At 41.9% G+C, this 18,085-nt stretch overlaps 1 protein-coding gene across 4 annotated transcripts in view; it reads left to right on the forward strand.

The window, feature by feature from the left end:
* Nucleotides 1-4,753: 4,753 nt before the first annotated feature.
* Nucleotides 4,754-18,085, forward strand: part of topaz1 (testis and ovary specific TOPAZ 1) — a 45,527-nt gene continuing 32,195 nt past the window's right edge. For 3 of the 4 annotated variants that reach the window (XM_062030203.1, XM_062030204.1, XM_062030206.1), the window contains exon 1: nt 4,754-5,205. In XM_062030203.1, coding sequence (XP_061886187.1) covers nt 4,902-5,205 — 304 coding nt within the window. In that variant the 5' untranslated portion in view covers nt 4,754-4,901. The remainder of the gene's footprint in view (nt 5,206-18,085) is intronic. The other variant, XM_062030205.1, reaches the window with a different exon arrangement.

The raw sequence follows: 18,085 nt of genomic DNA on the forward strand, positions 1-18,085 counted from the left end.
TTCATTGCAGGACACGGCTACTTCCCAACACCAGGGTCCCTCCTTCACTGCTCACTTCTGCTGCAGACATTCATTCATTCATTCATTGCAGGACACGGCTACTTCCCAACACCAGGGTCCCTCCTTCACTGCTCACTTCTGCTGCAGACATTCATTCATTCATTGCAGGACACGGCTACTTCCCAACACCAGGGTCCCTCCTTCACTGCTCACTTCTGCTGCAGACATTCATTCATTCATTCATTGCAGGACACGGCTACTTCCCAACACCAGGGTCCCTCCTTCACTGCTCACTTCTGCTGCAGACATTCATTCATTCATTCATTGCAGGACACGGCTACTTCCCAACACCAGGGTCCCTCCTTCACTGCTCACTTCTGCTGCAGACATTCATTCATTCATTCATTGCAGGACACGGCTACTTCCCAACACCAGGGTCCCTCCTTCACTGCTCACTTCTGCTGCAGACATTCATTCATTCATTGCAGGACACGGCTACTTCCCAACACCAGGGTCCCTCCTTCACTGCTCACTTCTGCTGCAGACATTCATTCATTCATTGCAGGACACGGCTACTTCCCAACACCAGGGTCCCTCCTTCACTGCTCACTTCTGCTGCAGACATTCATTCATTCATTGCAGGACACGGCTACTTCCCAACACCAGGGTCCCTCCTTCACTGCTCACTTCTGCTGCAGACATTCATTCATTCATTCATTGCAGGACACGGCTACTTCCCAACACCAGGGTCCCTCCTTCACTGCTCACTTCTGCTGCAGACATTCATTCATTCATTGCAGGACACGGCTACTTCCCAACACCAGGGTCCCTCCTTCACTGCTCACTTCTGCTGCAGACATTCATTCATTCATTGCAGGACACGGCTACTTCCCAACACCAGGGTCCCTCCTTCACTGCTCACTTCTGCTGCAGACATTCATTCATTCATTCATTGCAGGACACGGCTACTTCCCAACACCAGGGTCCCTCCTTCACTGCTCACTTCTGCTGCAGACATTCATTCATTCATTGCAGGACACGGCTACTTCCCAACACCAGGGTCCCTCCTTCACCGCTCACTTCTGCTGCAGACATTCATTCATTCATTGCAGGACACGGCTACTTCCCAACACCAGGGTCCCTCCTTCACTGCTCACTTCTGCTGCAGACATTCATTCATTGCAGGACACGGCTACTTCCCAACACCGTGTTGGGTCCCTCCTTCACTGCTCACTTCTGCTGCAGACATTCATTCATTCATTGCAGGACACGGCTACTTCCCAACACCAGGGTCCCTCCTTCACTGCTCACTTCTGCTGCAGACATTCATTCATTCATTCATTGCAGGACACGGCTACTTCCCAACACCAGGGTCCCTCCTTCACTGCTCACTTCTGCTGCAGACATTCATTCATTCATTGCAGGACACGGCTACTTCCCAACACCAGGGTCCCTCCTTCACTGCTCACTTCTGCTGCAGACATTCATTCATTCATTGCAGGACACGGCTACTTCCCAACACCAGGGTCCCTCCTTCACTGCTCACTTCTGCTGCAGACATTCATTCATTCATTCATTGCAGGACACGGCTACTTCCCAACACCAGGGTCCCTCCTTCACTGCTCACTTCTGCTGCAGACATTCATTCATTCATTGCAGGACACGGCTACTTCCCAACACCAGGGTCCCTCCTTCACTGCTCACTTCTGCTGCAGACATTCATTCATTCATTGCAGGACACGGCTACTTCCCAACACCAGGGTCCCTCCTTCACTGCTCACTTCTGCTGCAGACATTCATTCATTCATTCATTGCAGGACACGGCTACTTCCCAACACCAGGGTCCCTCCTTCACTGCTCACTTCTGCTGCAGACATTCATTCATTCATTGCAGGACACGGCTACTTCCCAACACCAGGGTCCCTCCTTCACCGCTCACTTCTGCTGCAGACATTCATTCATTCATTGCAGGACACGGCTACTTCCCAACACCAGGGTCCCTCCTTCACTGCTCACTTCTGCTGCAGACATTCATTCATTGCAGGACACGGCTACTTCCCAACACCGTGTTGGGTCCCTCCTTCACTGCTCACTTCTGCTGCAGACATTCATTCATTCATTGCAGGACACGGCTACTTCCCAACACCAGGGTCCCTCCTTCACTGCTCACTTCTGCTGCAGACATTCATTCATTCATTCATTGCAGGACACGGCTACTTCCCAACACCAGGGTCCCTCCTTCACTGCTCACTTCTGCTGCAGACATTCATTCATTCATTGCAGGACACGGCTACTTCCCAACACCAGGGTCCCTCCTTCACTGCTCACTTCTGCTGCAGACATTCATTCATTCATTGCAGGACACGGCTACTTCCCAACACCAGGGTCCCTCCTTCACTGCTCACTTCTGCTGCAGACATTCATTCATTCATTGCAGGACACGGCTACTTCCCAACACCAGGGTCCCTCCTTCACTGCTCACTTCTGCTGCAGACATTCATTCATTCATTCATTGCAGGACACGGCTACTTCCCAACACCAGGGTCCCTCCTTCACTGCTCACTTCTGCTGCAGACATTCATTCATTCATTGCAGGACACGGCTACTTCCCAACACCAGGGTCCCTCCTTCACTGCTCACTTCTGCTGCAGACATTCATTCATTCATTGCAGGACACGGCTACTTCCCAACACCAGGGTCCCTCCTTCACTGCTCACTTCTGCTGCAGACATTCATTCATTCATTGCAGGACACGGCTACTTCCCAACACCAGGGTCCCTCCTTCACTGCTCACTTCTGCTGCAGACATTCATTCATTCATTGCAGGACACGGCTACTTCCCAACACCAGGGTCCCTCCTTCACCGCTCACTTCTGCTGCAGACATTCATTCATTCATTGCAGGACACGGCTACTTCCCAACACCAGGGTCCCTCCTTCACTGCTCACTTCTGCTGCAGACATTCATTCATTGCAGGACACGGCTACTTCCCAACACCGTGTTGGGTCCCTCCTTCACTGCTCACTTCTGCTGCAGACATTCATTCATTCATTGCAGGACACGGCTACTTCCCAACACCAGGGTCCCTCCTTCACTGCTCACTTCTGCTGCAGACATTCATTCATTCATTCATTGCAGGACACGGCTACTTCCCAACACCAGGGTCCCTCCTTCACTGCTCACTTCTGCTGCAGACATTCATTCATTCATTGCAGGACACGGCTACTTCCCAACACCAGGGTCCCTCCTTCACTGCTCACTTCTGCTGCAGACATTCATTCATTCATTGCAGGACACGGCTACTTCCCAACACCAGGGTCCCTCCTTCACTGCTCACTTCTGCTGCAGACATTCATTCATTCATTGCAGGACACGGCTACTTCCCAACACCAGGGTCCCTCCTTCACTGCTCACTTCTGCTGCAGACATTCATTCATTCATTGCAGGACACGGCTACTTCCCAACACCAGGGTCCCTCCTTCACCGCTCACTGACATTCATCCATTCATTCATTGCAGGACGGCTACTTCCCAACACCAGGGTCTCACATCCGAGGACCACTTCTGCCGACATTCATCAAATCAAATGGGTGAAAAAAGTGTGTAACCATGCTTCTTAAACTTTGTCTTTAGCGAAGAGTTGATAGCTCATTGGCTAGCACTGCTCAATTGCTGAGATGGGTGGACTACTTGCAATTTGCAAAGCTTGAAATGTATATTTGATATAAAAAGTTAGTGTGGTTCTAAGAGCAATTGTTGACAAATGAGGCTGCACTAATGTGTTTATGTCCCTTATTGAATTGTTGAAGGACATAAAGATTCTGCAAATGGCTCGGCGAGCAAAGACGTTATTGTTGTTAAATATTACACAAGGTGGTACTCACACCAGCAATTAAATTGAAATAATAAAGCAAAATATTAAAGAGAGATTATTGGCTCTGTGGGCAACAAAAGTAGTAAATGCCATAAAGTAGTTCCCCTTGTGTAATGATGTATTTCTTATTAAAGTTGTGTTGTAAAGAATTATGATGCAGTGTTTTGTAAACATAATGCAATGAAACGGTACTTTTACATAAAAATACGTTTTATCCAGACAATTGTGTTTTTTACAACAGTCTATTGATGTTTGGTAAGCAAGAATCATTTATAGTAGTTTTTACTGTTGACTTATAACATCAGGTTTTATGCATGATAAACAAGAGTAGTATATTTGTTTTATATTTAGATGAGTAACAATACAATATTTCACTTTGTGTAAGAACGTTATACTTTTTAGTTAGTTTTATTTTAGTACAGTTCAAGTAGGCATTTTGACTTGTGAAACTGTTTAATAGTGAATATTTGATTACACTTATTGATATGATGCTCAGTTTGGTCGAACAGAAGTTAATTTTGCATTTAAAAAAAACATACATTTTGGGCAATTGTGAGTTATGAAAAAGTTTAGATGTTTGGTAACCAAGAATAATTTAGATCTTATTCGAGAAGTATTTATACAATAGAGTAGTTTACTTGGCGCAAAACATTCTTGCAAAACATTCTTATAGTTACATTGTTTGCTCTGGCATGCAATTTGAGCTCTGAAAATGTTTTATTCATGATAAGCAAGAATAGTTTAATAGTCTATTAGAATGCGTTGTTAATAGTTTATCCTAGCACGGTTCAGGTCGGCGTTTTGAAACTTGTATCATGTATGTTACAGGCAACCGGTTGCGCATGCGCACTGCTGACATTTTGCGCGGCCTCCAGTGGAAGCTATTGCGCATGCGCACTGCCGCCACCACACCTATGCCTAAGCCCAAAATGGCTGCCCGCCTTAATTAATCGACACTTAACTCCTGTAAACATTTTCCTGGGCCACAACTTGACTTGGAATAACCCTTTTCCTCTGGTGGTGCTTCAATGATGTTGCCGTCGTCGAACAGGGTCAAACTCAACCGAACCAGACTAAAAGACGTCGCCTGTCTGAAGGCTGCGCGGAGACCAGAAGGCCGCCAGCCGCCCGGCGACCTCAACCGACAAACACATGCTTCACACTCCGTGGACGACGACAATGTTTCACACTCCGTCCACCTCAACCGACAACTACATGCTTCACACTCCGTCCACGTCAACCCCTCACTTCATGGTTCACTCTCCGTGGACGCCGACACCAACAATGGCGGTCATCTTTCTTGTGGAAGTGTGGAGCGGCGCGGTTTGAGAGGCAAGTAGACAAGCAGGACCAACTAACACGTCTTCTTCTTGCTGCTGCTTCACGGACAAGCTTTTTGATGAGATAAAACCAATAAAATTAGTTTTAAAAAAGTTGCTAGAAGCGCCTGAGGCCGAACTGTTGGTGACGTCATAGTTGCCAGTGAAGGTCAGGGGTCACAAATGGAAACAAGAGATGCTAAGCTAACATGCTAACCACAGATTACAGCTGTCACGCCAAATTTCTTCCCTCTACAAAAACCTTCCCTCCCCCATTTACTTCCGTGGTCATGTTTCCTCTTACGTCATTGACAGCGATCGATAGCACTTCGGCTTTGACTGGCCGTCGCTGGAAGGATACTTGGTCTTTGACAGCTGCTGGAATCTGAAGAAATCCATTGTTTTTTTTTTGTACAGGCGCGAAACAGGACAGTCGCGCGCAGGTTAAGGACCCCCGGCAACTTTGTGATTTTATTGGACGCAGCCCCGGAAGTAAATGGGGGAGGGAAGGTTTTTGTAGAGGGAAGACATTTGGCGTGACAAAGCCAATGTTTGCATGCAAGAAGAGATGCTAAGCTAACATGCTAACCGCTGATTGAATACTAACTAGCCAGATAACGCACGTCATTTAATATTTGTATCAAAAGATGATTCTGACAGCAAAATGTAACTAAAGCAAAAACAGAAGTACATTTTGTTACTTACCTTGTTTCATATATTCTACAAATAAGCATAATGAAAACAAAAAAGTTCAAATGCAAAATACCTGAAAACAATAGATTCCATTTTAAAGACTGAAGCATGGTGATACACCAAATATTAGACTTGAAGCATGGTGATACACCAAATATTAGACTTGAAGCATGGTGATACACCAAATATTAGACTTGAAGCATGGTGATACACCAAATATTAAAGACTTGAAGCATGGTGATACACCAAATTTTAAAGACTTGAAGCATGGTGATACACCAAATATTAAAGACTTGAAGCATGGTGATACACCAAATATTAAAGACTTGAAGCATGGTGATACACCAAATATTAGACTTGAAGCATGGTGATACACCAAATTTTAAAGACTTGAAGCATGGTGATACACCAAATATTAAAGACTTGAAGCATGGTGATACACCAAATATTAGACTTGAAGCATGGTGATACACCAAATATTAAAGACTTGAAGCATGGTGATACACCAAATATTAGACTTGAAGCATGGTGATACACCAAATATTAGACTTGAAGCATGGTGATACCCCAAATATTAAAGACTTGAAGCATGATGATACACCAAATATTAAAGACTTGAAGCATGATGATACACCAAATATTAAAGACTTGAAGCATGATGATACACCAAATATTAAAGACTTGAAGCATGATGATACACCAAATATTAAAGACTTGAAGCATGGTGATACACCAAATATTAAAGACTTGAAGCATGATGATACACCAAATATTAAAGACTTGAAGCATGATGATACACCAAATATTAAAGACTTGAAGCATGGTGATACACCAAATATTAAAGACTTGAAGCATGATGATACACCAAATATTAAAGACTTGAAGCATGGTGATACACCAAATATTAGACTTGAAGCATGGTGATACACCAAATATTAAAGACTTGCAGCATGGTGATACACCAAATATTAAAGACTTGAAGCATGGTGATACACCAAATATTAAAGACTTGAAGCATGGTGATACACCAAATATTAGACTTGAAGCATGGTGATACACCAAATTTTAAAGACTTGAAGCATGGTGATACACCAAATATTAAAGACTTGAAGCATGGTGATACACCAAATATTAGACTTGAAGCATGGTGATACACCAAATATTAAAGACTTGAAGCATGGTGATACACCAAATATTAGACTTGAAGCATGGTGATACACCAAATATTAAAGACTTGAAGCATGGTGATACACCAAATATTAAAGACTTGAAGCATGATGATACACCAAATATTAAAGACTTGAAGCATGATGATACACCAAATATTAAAGACTTGAAGCATGATGATACACCAAATATTAAAGACTTGAAGCATGATGATACACCAAATATTAAAGACTTGAAGCATGATGATACACCAAATATTAAAGACTTGAAGCATGGTGATACACCAAATATTAAAGACTTGAAGCATGATGATACACCAAATATTAAAGACTTGAAGCATGGCGATACACCAAATAAAGACTTGAAGCATGATGATACACCAAATATTAAAGACTTGAAGCATGGCGATACACCAAATAAAGACTTGAAGCATGATGATACACCAAATATTAAAGACTTGAAGCATGGCGATACACCAAATAAAGACTTGAAGCATGGTGATACACCAAATATTAAAGACGTATGGCGATACACCAAATATTAAAGGGGAACTGCACTTTTCACAATCATTATGTGAGTGTGAATGTTGGCCCTGTGATGAGGTGGTGACTTGTCCAGGGTGACTGAATGCCCGAATGCAGCTGGGATAGACTCCAGCAACCCCGAAAGGGAGACAATGGATGGATGGATTATGAAAGACATGAAAATGGATGGATTTTTTTTTTGCATTATAAATGCAATCAAAAGTCTGCTTACAATGGAGCCTATAAAGGCCCTTAAAACCATCCAAACATCTCCATGAAGGTTTTATATACATGATGTAAGTTTATATGTAATGTACTAAAAGGTTTTATATACAGGATGTAAGTTTATAAGTAATGCACTAAAAGGTTTTATATATATGATGTAAGTTTATATGTAATGCACTAAAAGGTTTTATACACATGATATAAGTGTATATGTAATGCACTAAAAGGTTTTATATACATGATGTAAGTTTATATGTAATGCACTAAAAGGTTTTATATACATGATGTAAGTTTATATGTAATGCACTAAAAGGTTTTATATACATGATGTAAGTTTATATGTAATGCACTAAAAGGTTTTATATACATGATGTAAGTTTATATGTAATGCACTAAAAGGTTTTATACACATGATGTAAGTTTATATGTAATGCACTAAAAGGTTTTATATACATGATGTAAGTTTATATGTAATGCACTAAAAGGTTTTATACACATGATATAAGTATATGTAATGCACTAAAAGGTTTTATACACATGATATAAGTATATGTAATGCACTAAAAGGTTTTATACACATGATATAAGTATATGTAATGCACTAAAAGGTTTTATACACATGATATAAGTATATGTAATGCACTAAAAGGTTTTATACACATGATATAAGTGTATATGTAATGCACTAAAAGGCACATTTATAACATTTAATATTTACTTATTTTGATCTTTATAAAAATATGCAACCATTTATTTAAACGCATCACGTTTGCTTATGTTTTTCATCACTGATAATTACTCACTGAAGACTTTATGAGAGCCAACAAACACTTACTGTACAAGGTCTGCTGTCATTAGGACTGCTATGTTCTTTTGCCATATCGCCCAGCCATATGCTAAGTACACACAAAGTATGTATGCACAAAGTATACAAGTATATATGCTGAGTACACACAAAGTATATATGCTGAATACACACAAAGTATTTATGCACAAAGTATATATGCTGAATACACAGAAAGTATATAGGCTGAATACACAGCTAATTATGTGCCATCTGGTGGAAGTGAATATTGGCCTGACATACTGGAGATGATACATTAGTTTGGAATATATAATATCAGTTAGGTGACATTGGGTCATTTCTCATGACACAATGACTGCTCACGGCACATTGCTTTGTAGTCACCTAAAAACATCAAAATATGTTATTTCTTTAAATATACGTATATAACGTATGAGCATATGTACATGACTTGGCTTTTGCCTGTTTAAAAAATGAAAATAATTCAAATGTCCCCTAAATCTTTAGATGGTTTTGTTTTTATTATGTAAAAAGTTTGGACATCCCAGCTCTGACCTAAATGTATTTTATTTTTTAAAACCCCCCAAATTGTTACTTGGTCTTCACACGGCTGCTTTATGAATAAAATGACAAGAAGTATAATCTTCATAGTGGAGCAAGAACATGCTAAATATGAACAGACTCAACTAGAAGTGCTTTGTGTCCTTTTTCAAAACTAAAATGAGGATGTTTAAAGTGCCTTTTTGGGTGATGTTTAGTTAAGATGTCCACTTTTCCTTTAAATATAAGCATTTTAATATAAGCAAAGCACTGACTTACAACTTTTTGGGGGTTGTGGACCCTGCCTCGCAATTAAAACTAGGAAAAATAATTGTTCACTTTTTATTCAGGAGACATTTTTAAGTATTTTTTAACAAAAGCTCCTAAGTTGGGCTGCAACATAATTGCCATTTTTTTCTTTCCAAAATTGCGTTTGCGATTCAATTAGCGATTTTTTTATGTTGTACATAAAAATGCATACAACTGCAAAACTAACAAGTGAAGGAAAACCTGTTACTTTGAGACTGTCAATCAACATTCCAATCTCAAGGTGCCACACAATAAAACATTATGCAATAATGAACTTCAAAAAATATTTGCTTTCATGCAGACAGACTTTGAGCTTTTGTTGACATCGTGCTCTTAAACTGAAGAAATAATCCATAAACACTACAGTGTTTACAATATACTGTAATACTAATACATATTATTCATATAAGTATTCATTTCTCATTACTGTATAATTGTTTACCATTGCACAGTAATTGGAAGGTAAATAACTATCATAAAAAAATGAAAAATAAAATGGACTCATTTCTGTAAGCAAACATTTTACATGAATAGATATTGAACATCCTCAAGTGCATTTTTTTTTACAACGGGACATTTGGCTTTATAATCGTATTAAAAACAAATCTATTACTTTGCGGCATTTTCTAATTGGCAAGTCAGGAGACTCTGTACTGTGAATGTGTTGGAGGCGCTCAGACAAAGATTGTGAATGAGTGAAAAGAGGGCTCACTCTGTTGAGTTAATTCTACTGTAAATAAACGCACTTAGGTGCTGCACAAACTAAGACCTCTTTCTTCCTGTTTGAAGCCAGAGACCAACTAACACTAATTGTGATTGGCAAACATGTCTGTCAATGAAATGCAGGTGAAAAAAACTCTTTACCGCACTAATCAAAACCTGGATGTCGATTGGATTTTGATTCATCCTGCAGCCCGACTCCTAAGAGTGGCGACAATGCAGTGTAGTGAGGTTTGAAAACATCTAATACTATTTAGGCTGTATTGATATGGATATTAAGTCAACCTAAATGTATCACATGTAGACATCATGTCATGATGAAATATACATTCATGCTGGTATCACATGTAGACATCATGTCATGATGAAATATACATTCATGCTGGTATCACATGTAGACATCATGCCATGATGAAATATACATTCATGCTGGTATCACATGTAGACATCATGTCATGATGAAATATACATTCATGCTGGTATCACATGTAGACATCATGTCATGATGAAATATACATTCATGCTGGTATCACATGTAGACATCATGTCATGATGAAATATACATTCATGCTGGTATCACATGTAGACATCATGTCATGATGAAATATACATTCATGCTGGTATCACATGTAGACATCATGTCATGATGAAATATACATTCATGCTGGTATCACATGTAGACATCATGCCATGATGAAATATACATTCATGCTGGTATCACATGTAGACATCATGTCATGATGAAATATACATTCATGCTGGTATCACATGTAGACATCATGTCATGATGAAATATACATTCATGCTGGTATCACATGTAGACATCATGTCATGATGAAATATACATTCATGCTGGTATCACATGTAGACATCATGCCATGATGAAATATACATTCATGCTGGTATCACATGTAGACATCATGTCATGATGAAATATACATTCATGCTGGTATCACATGTAGACATCATGTCACGATGAAATATACATTCATGCTGGTATCACATGTAGACATCATGTCATGATGAAATATACATTCATGCTGGTATCACATGTAGACATGTCATGATGAAATATACATTCATGCTGGTATCACATGTAGACATCATGCCATGATGAAATATACGTTCATGCTGGTATCACATGTAGACATCATGTCATGATGAAATATACATTCATGCTGGTATCACATGTAGACATGTCATGATGAAATATACATTCATGCTGGTATCACATGTAGACATCATGTCATGATGAAATATACGTTCATGCTGGTATCACATGTAGACATCATGTCATGATGAAATATACATTCATGCTGGTATCACATGTAGACATCATGTCATGATGAAATATACATTCATGCTGGTATCACATGTAGACATCATGTCATGATGAAATATACATTCATGCTGGTATCACATGTAGACATCATGTCATGATGAAATATACATTCATGCTGGTATCACATGTAGACATCATGTCATGATGAAATATACGTTCATGCTGGTATCACATGTAGACATCATGTCATGATGAAATATACATTCATGCTGGTATCACATGTAGACATCATGTCATGATGAAATATACATTCATGCTGGTATCACATGTAGACATCATGTCATGATGAAATATACATTCATGCTGGTATCACATGTAGACATCATGTCATGATGAAATATACATTCATGCTGGTACATCTTCTGAGCCCTGATGCAGTTTTGGGATTGTGATGAGTGAGTATTCTTTCCTCACCGCTTGGGCAAAGGAGTGCTGTTTGTCCCTGAGGTGCAGGTGGACAGCTGAGTCTAGACCTGAAGACTTTGTTGTCAAAGGAGTGCTGTTTGTCCCTGAGGTGCAGGTAGACAGCTGAGTCTAGACCTGAAGACTTTGTTGTCAAAGGAGTGCTGTTTGTCCCTGAGGTGCAGGTAGACAGCTGAGTCTAGACCTGAAGACTTTGTTGTCAAAGGAGTGCTGTTTGTCCCTGAGGTGCAGGTGGACAGCTGAGTCTAGACCTGAAGACTTTGTTGTCAAAGGAGTGCTGTTTGTCCCTGAGGTGCAGGTAGACAGCTGAGTCTAGACCTGAAGACTTTGTTGTCAAAGGAGTGCTGTTTGTCCCTGAGGTGCAGGTAGACAGCTGAGTCTAGACCTGAAGACTTTGTTGTCAAAGGAGTGCTGTTTGTCCCTGAGGTGCAGGTAGACAGCTGAGTCTAGACCTGAAGACTTTGTTGTCAAAGGAGTGCTGTTTGTCCCTGAGGTGCAGGTGGACAGCTGAGTCTAGACCTGAAGACTTTGTTGTCAAAGGAGTGCTGTTTGTCCCTGAGGTGCAGGTAGACAGCTGAGTCTAGACCTGAAGACTTTGTTGTCAAAGGAGTGCTGTTTGTCCCTGAGGTGCAGGTAGACAGCTGAGTCTAGACCTGAAGACTTTGTTGTCAAAGGAGTGCTGTTTGTCCCTGAGGTGCAGGTGGACAGCTGAGTCTAGACCTGAAGACTTTGTTGTCAAAGGAGTGCTGTTTGTCCCTGAGGTGCAGGTAGACAGCTGAGTCTAGACCTGAAGACTTTGTTGTCAAAGGAGTGCTGTTTGTCCCTGAGGTGCAGGTAGACAGCTGAGTCTAGACCTGAAGACTTTGTTGTCAAAGGAGTGCTGTTTGTCCCTGAGGTGCAGGTAGACAGCTGAGTCTAGACCTGAAGACTTTGTTGTCAAAGGAGTGCTGTTTGTCCCTGAGGTGCAGGTGGACAGCTGAGTCTAGACCTGAAGACTTTGTTGTCAAAGGAGTGCTGTTTGTCCCTGAGGTGCAGGTAGACAGCTGAGTCTAGACCTGAAGACTTTGTTGTCAAAGGAGTGCTGTTTGTCCCTGAGGTGCAGGTAGACAGCTGAGTCTAGACCTGAAGACTTTGTTGTCAAAGGAGTGCTGTTTGTCCCTGAGGTGCAGGTAGACAGCTGAGTCTAGACCTGAAGACTTTGTTGTCAAAGGAGTGCTGTTTGTCCCTGAGGTGCAGGTAGACAGCTGAGTCTAGACCTGAAGACTTTGTTGTCAAAGGAGTGCTGTTTGTCCCTGAGGTGCAGGTGGACAGCTGAGTCTAGACCTGAAGACTTTGTTGTCAAAGGAGTGCTGTTTGTCCCTGAGGTGCAGGTAGACAGCTGAGTCTAGACCTGAAGACTTTGTTGTCAAAGGAGTGCTGTTTGTCCCTGAGGTGCAGGTAGACAGCTGAGTCTAGACCTGAAGACTTTGTTGTCAAAGGAGTGCTGTTTGTCCCTGAGGTGCAGGTAGACAGCTGAGTCTAGACCTGAAGACTTTGTTGTCAAAGGAGTGCTGTTTGTCCCTGAGGTGCAGGTAGACAGCTGAGTCTAGACCTGAAGACTTTGTTGTCAAAGGAGTGCTGTTTGTCCCTGAGGTGCAGGTAGACAGCTGAGTCTAGACCTGAAGACTTTGTTGTCAAAGGAGTGCTGTTTGTCCCTGAGGTGCAGGTAGACAGCTGAGTCTAGACCTGAAGACTTTGTTGTCAAAGGAGTGCTGTTTGTCCCTGAGGTGCAGGTAGACAGCTGAGTCTAGACCTGAAGACTTTGTTGTCAAAGGAGTGCTGTTTGTCCCTGAGGTGCAGGTAGACAGCTGAGTCTAGACCTGAAGACTTTGTTGTCAAAGGAGTGCTGTTTGTCCCTGAGGTGCAGGTAGACAGCTGAGTCTAGACCTGAAGACTTTGTTGTCAAAGGAGTGCTGTTTGTCCCTGAGGTGCAGGTAGACAGCTGAGTCTAGACCTGAAGACTTTGTTGTCAAAGGAGTGCTGTTTGTCCCTGAGGTGCAGGTAGACAGCTGAGTCTAGACCTGAAGACTTTGTTGTCAAAGGAGTGCTGTTTGTCCCTGAAGTGCAGGTGGACAGCTGAGTCTAGACCTGAAGACTTTGTTGTCAAAGGAGTGCTGTTTGTCCCTGAAGTGCAGGTAGACAGCTGAGTTTAGACCTGAAGACTTTGTCCGTCTATGCCAGATCTGGGCATTCGGCGGCCCTTTGTACGTCCCTGTCCGGCCCGCGTGAGGCCAATCATAAATTACAAAATACATTTTAAAAATTATCTATTTCGAGTGTGCAATACATTGGTGCTGCTTTTGTTTTGAAAAGCATTATTTGTATTACTTCCGTGTGGACGTATGCTTGTGCGTGATTGTGAGTGAATGTGAACAGCGGCAATCACAAATTACAAAATAAATTAAAAAAAACATCTATGTCGTGCGTGCAATACAACTGTGCTGCTTTTATTTTGAAAAGTGTTATTTATGGCCGTATGTCCGTGTGTAACCTGTGAGTGAAGGTGCACAGCGACAAGTGATGCCCGGTTATCCCGAGCTCTAAAAAGAGAAAAGTTGATGAGGAATGGCGTGTTTTCAACAAGACATGGACTGCCAAGTATTTCTTTACAGAAATTAAAGGTAAAGCCGTGTGCTTAATTTGTGGTACAAAGGTTGCTGTGTTTAAAGAATATATTTTAACCACCTGCTGAAGTTGATGTGTTCTTGAGTGAGTGACATTCACAATTCCCATTGTTGTGAACGTAGCACGCCCGTAAGGTGATTGGCGAAGAAGGAGGAAGTGTTGTTGCGGAAATGAGGAGTGAGGATAGACGTGCGTGTGGAAGGAAGGAGATAAGTTGAGCTGTGTTAGTATAGCTTGCTCAATAAAAGTTTAAAAAGAGCGTCAGACTTGGTGTGCACTTCTTCTGGACGCTACAATTGGTGGCAGAAGTAAAACTTTGCGCATACTGCCGCTGCTTGTGTGCTCAGCCTGCTACGTCATCCATCGGGAGGTACGTGCTACGTCATCGAGATGTACGTGCCACGTCATCGGGAGGTACGTGCCACGTCATCGGGAGGTACGTGCCACGTCATCGAGATCTACGTGCCACGTCATCGGGAGGTACGTGCCACGTCATCGAGATCTACGTGCCACGTCATCGGGAGGTACGTGCCACGTCATCGGGAGGTACGTGCCACGTCATTGGGAGGTACGTGCCACGTCATCGGGTGGTACGTGCCACGTCATCGGGAGGTACGTGCCACGTCATCGGGAGGTACGTGCCACGATGTTTCCTGGCGACTTTGTCAAGATGGAACGGGAGGGGAAGGACATTGAGTGGGGACTTAAGGTGCCGGCAGCGACTACAGATGTCTGTGTGAATCCCGGACGCGAGGAGCTCGTCGCAAAGAGAGAGGGAGGGAGGGATGAAGGAGAGAGGCAGCGTCACAGGAGAGAGAGAGAAAGGGAGGAAGGAGAGAGGCAGCGTCTACAGGTGCAGCACACGCTGCTTGGCGTGGGGGAATTCGGCCCTCAATGAAGACTCCCAGGTTTGATGGCAAGGCAAACTGGGAGGCATTCATCGAACTTCTGCCACCAATTGTAGCGTCCAGAAGAAGTGCACACCAAGTCTGACGCTCTTTTTAAACTTTTATTGAGCAAGCTATACTAACACAGCTCAACTTATCTCCTTCCTTCCACACGCACGTCTATCCTCACTCCTCATTTCCGCAACAACAACACTTCCTCCTTCTTCGCCAATCACCTTACAGGCGTGCTACGTTCACAACAAAGAGGATGCAGGATAAAGTGACAGAAATGGACCTTTTTGCAGTGTATTATACATCAGGAAGTGTTGTGTAAGAAAGTGTTAAAAATAAAACCATCAAAAGCGATCTGCTTTTGTATACAGTTAAGTTAGGTTAAATGAAATTATTCTTCTTATTATTATTATTATTTATATTACGGTATATCAAAAATAATTTTAGCAAAATTTAATTGAAATATTGTCGGTGTGGCCCTCCAGCAGTGCTCAGGTTGCTCATGCGGCCCCCGGTAAAAATTAATTGCCCACCCCTGGTCTATGCTGTGTCATGCGTTGAGACTTAGTGGTTGTTTTGTTTCCCCAATACATGAATCTGTGTATTCATCATTACACTGGATGTCATACACCAGATTGTTTTTGTGGGTGTGGGCTGTCCGGTCTTTAGGATGTACCAGTCTCTGTCTCAGGGTGTTGCAGTGACGTGCGGTGAGGTTCATGGCTGGTGAGGCACTGACTTCATCACAGTCAGATTTACAAACATATGAACCCTAAAGAGCATCTTATTCACCATTTGATTGGCAGCAGTTAACGGGTTGTGTTTAAAAGCTCATACCAGCATTCTTCCCTGCTTGGCACTCAGCATCAAGGGTTGGAATTGGGGGTTAAATCACCAAAAATTATTCCCGGGCGCGACACCGCTGCTGCCCACTGCTCCCCTCACCTCCCAGGGGGTGATCAAGGGGATGGGTCAAATGCAAAGGACACATTTCATTACACCTAGTGTGTGTGTGACAATCATTGGTACTTTAACTTAACTTTAACTTTACACATACAAACTGTAGCACACAAAAAAGCACATTTAATTAAAAAAAACGTTATTATGGTCTTACCTTTACTTATAAATGAAGTCCATGCGCCCGCTGTTGTGCCGGATAATGCACCCCCTGACGGGAGTGTTATCAACTAAAGCCCACACTTAAACTTTCCACATGCAAGATTGAATCTATTTAAAAAAGTTATTTAATAAGAAGCCAAAAAGTGCAAAAACAATAATGTTGGTGTTGGAGGAGTTGTGAATGAATGAAATATGAAATCCGTGCTGCAGTGTGCAGGTGTACCTAATTTTGTGGCCCAGCAGTCATTCACAACTCCTCCAACACCAACATTATTGTTTTTGCACTTTTTGGCTTCTTATTAAATAACTTTTTTAAATAGATTCAATCTTGCACGTGGAAAGTTTAAGTGTGGGCTTTAGTTGATATAACACTCCCGTCAGGGGGTGCATTCTCTACCACCAGGAGGCGGGATTACTGCGAGCCTCAGCCAGTGCGTCTTTTGCAGCCGTTTTATGATTGCTCAGCACAATAAATACTTACACACATACAGTTGTTGACAAAATACACTGTACATTATATACCTCAGCTACCTAAACTATGGAAATGTATAATATAGTTCATATACCAATACGGTCTCACTGCACAGCAGGCCAGCAGTTAGCCGAGTCATTGCGCAATCCATGGTGAGGCACAAATCAGTGACGTGCCTCAACTGGCTGCTGATCACCGCACCGTCTCTTCTCACTATTTGAAGGGCAAATGTGAAAATTCAGCGATTTTGAATAAAAATAATCTAAAACTGGTGAAGTTAAATGGAAAATAACTTTATAGTATAATCACTGGATACATATAACAATTTAATGAATTTTTTTTCTTTTTACATTTTTTTTCTTTCCTGCCTCCCCTGACTGCACGTCACTGGGGTGTTGCCTGCTTTGAAGTGTACTGGGATGTTATGTTGGTTAAAAATTCTTGAGTTTCTCCCATAGACCTGATACATATGGAATGACAATATTCATAGATTACAATTCCAACAGGTATTATCTCCCGTGCAAACACTTTCGTTTAGTGAGTCTGCGCTTCCCCGGAACACTTACTCATTGTCCGCCAATCACCTTTCAGGCCTGGACGGTGTGTTTGCAAACATGGGAAAAACTGACATTAAATCTAAACAACACAAACATAAAACATTAACATTCGCTGGTCGTTACAGTATGAATTGATATATTTAGCTCGTTATTGACAAGTGATGTACCGAAAACTCAACCATCGAAAAAAGACTTTGGTCACAGGAAACCGCGCTAAACTGGATGTAAACAAAACACACACCATTGTCAAATTTAGCAAATTACTCTGACCACGCCCCCACTGCCACAGGTACCATGGCAGTTTAGAGAAAACCCTGATGCATATATTTTCTTTAAAAAGGCAAAACAATTTTATACACATTTAAAACAAATCATATTAATTATAGTATTAACATATATTTTGTCATACATAACATTGTGGGTTTTTTTCAATA

This window comes from Entelurus aequoreus, linkage group LG20 (genome assembly GCF_033978785.1).
Source record: "Entelurus aequoreus isolate RoL-2023_Sb linkage group LG20, RoL_Eaeq_v1.1, whole genome shotgun sequence".
In the NCBI taxonomy this organism is placed as follows: Eukaryota; Metazoa; Chordata; class Actinopteri; order Syngnathiformes; family Syngnathidae; genus Entelurus; species Entelurus aequoreus.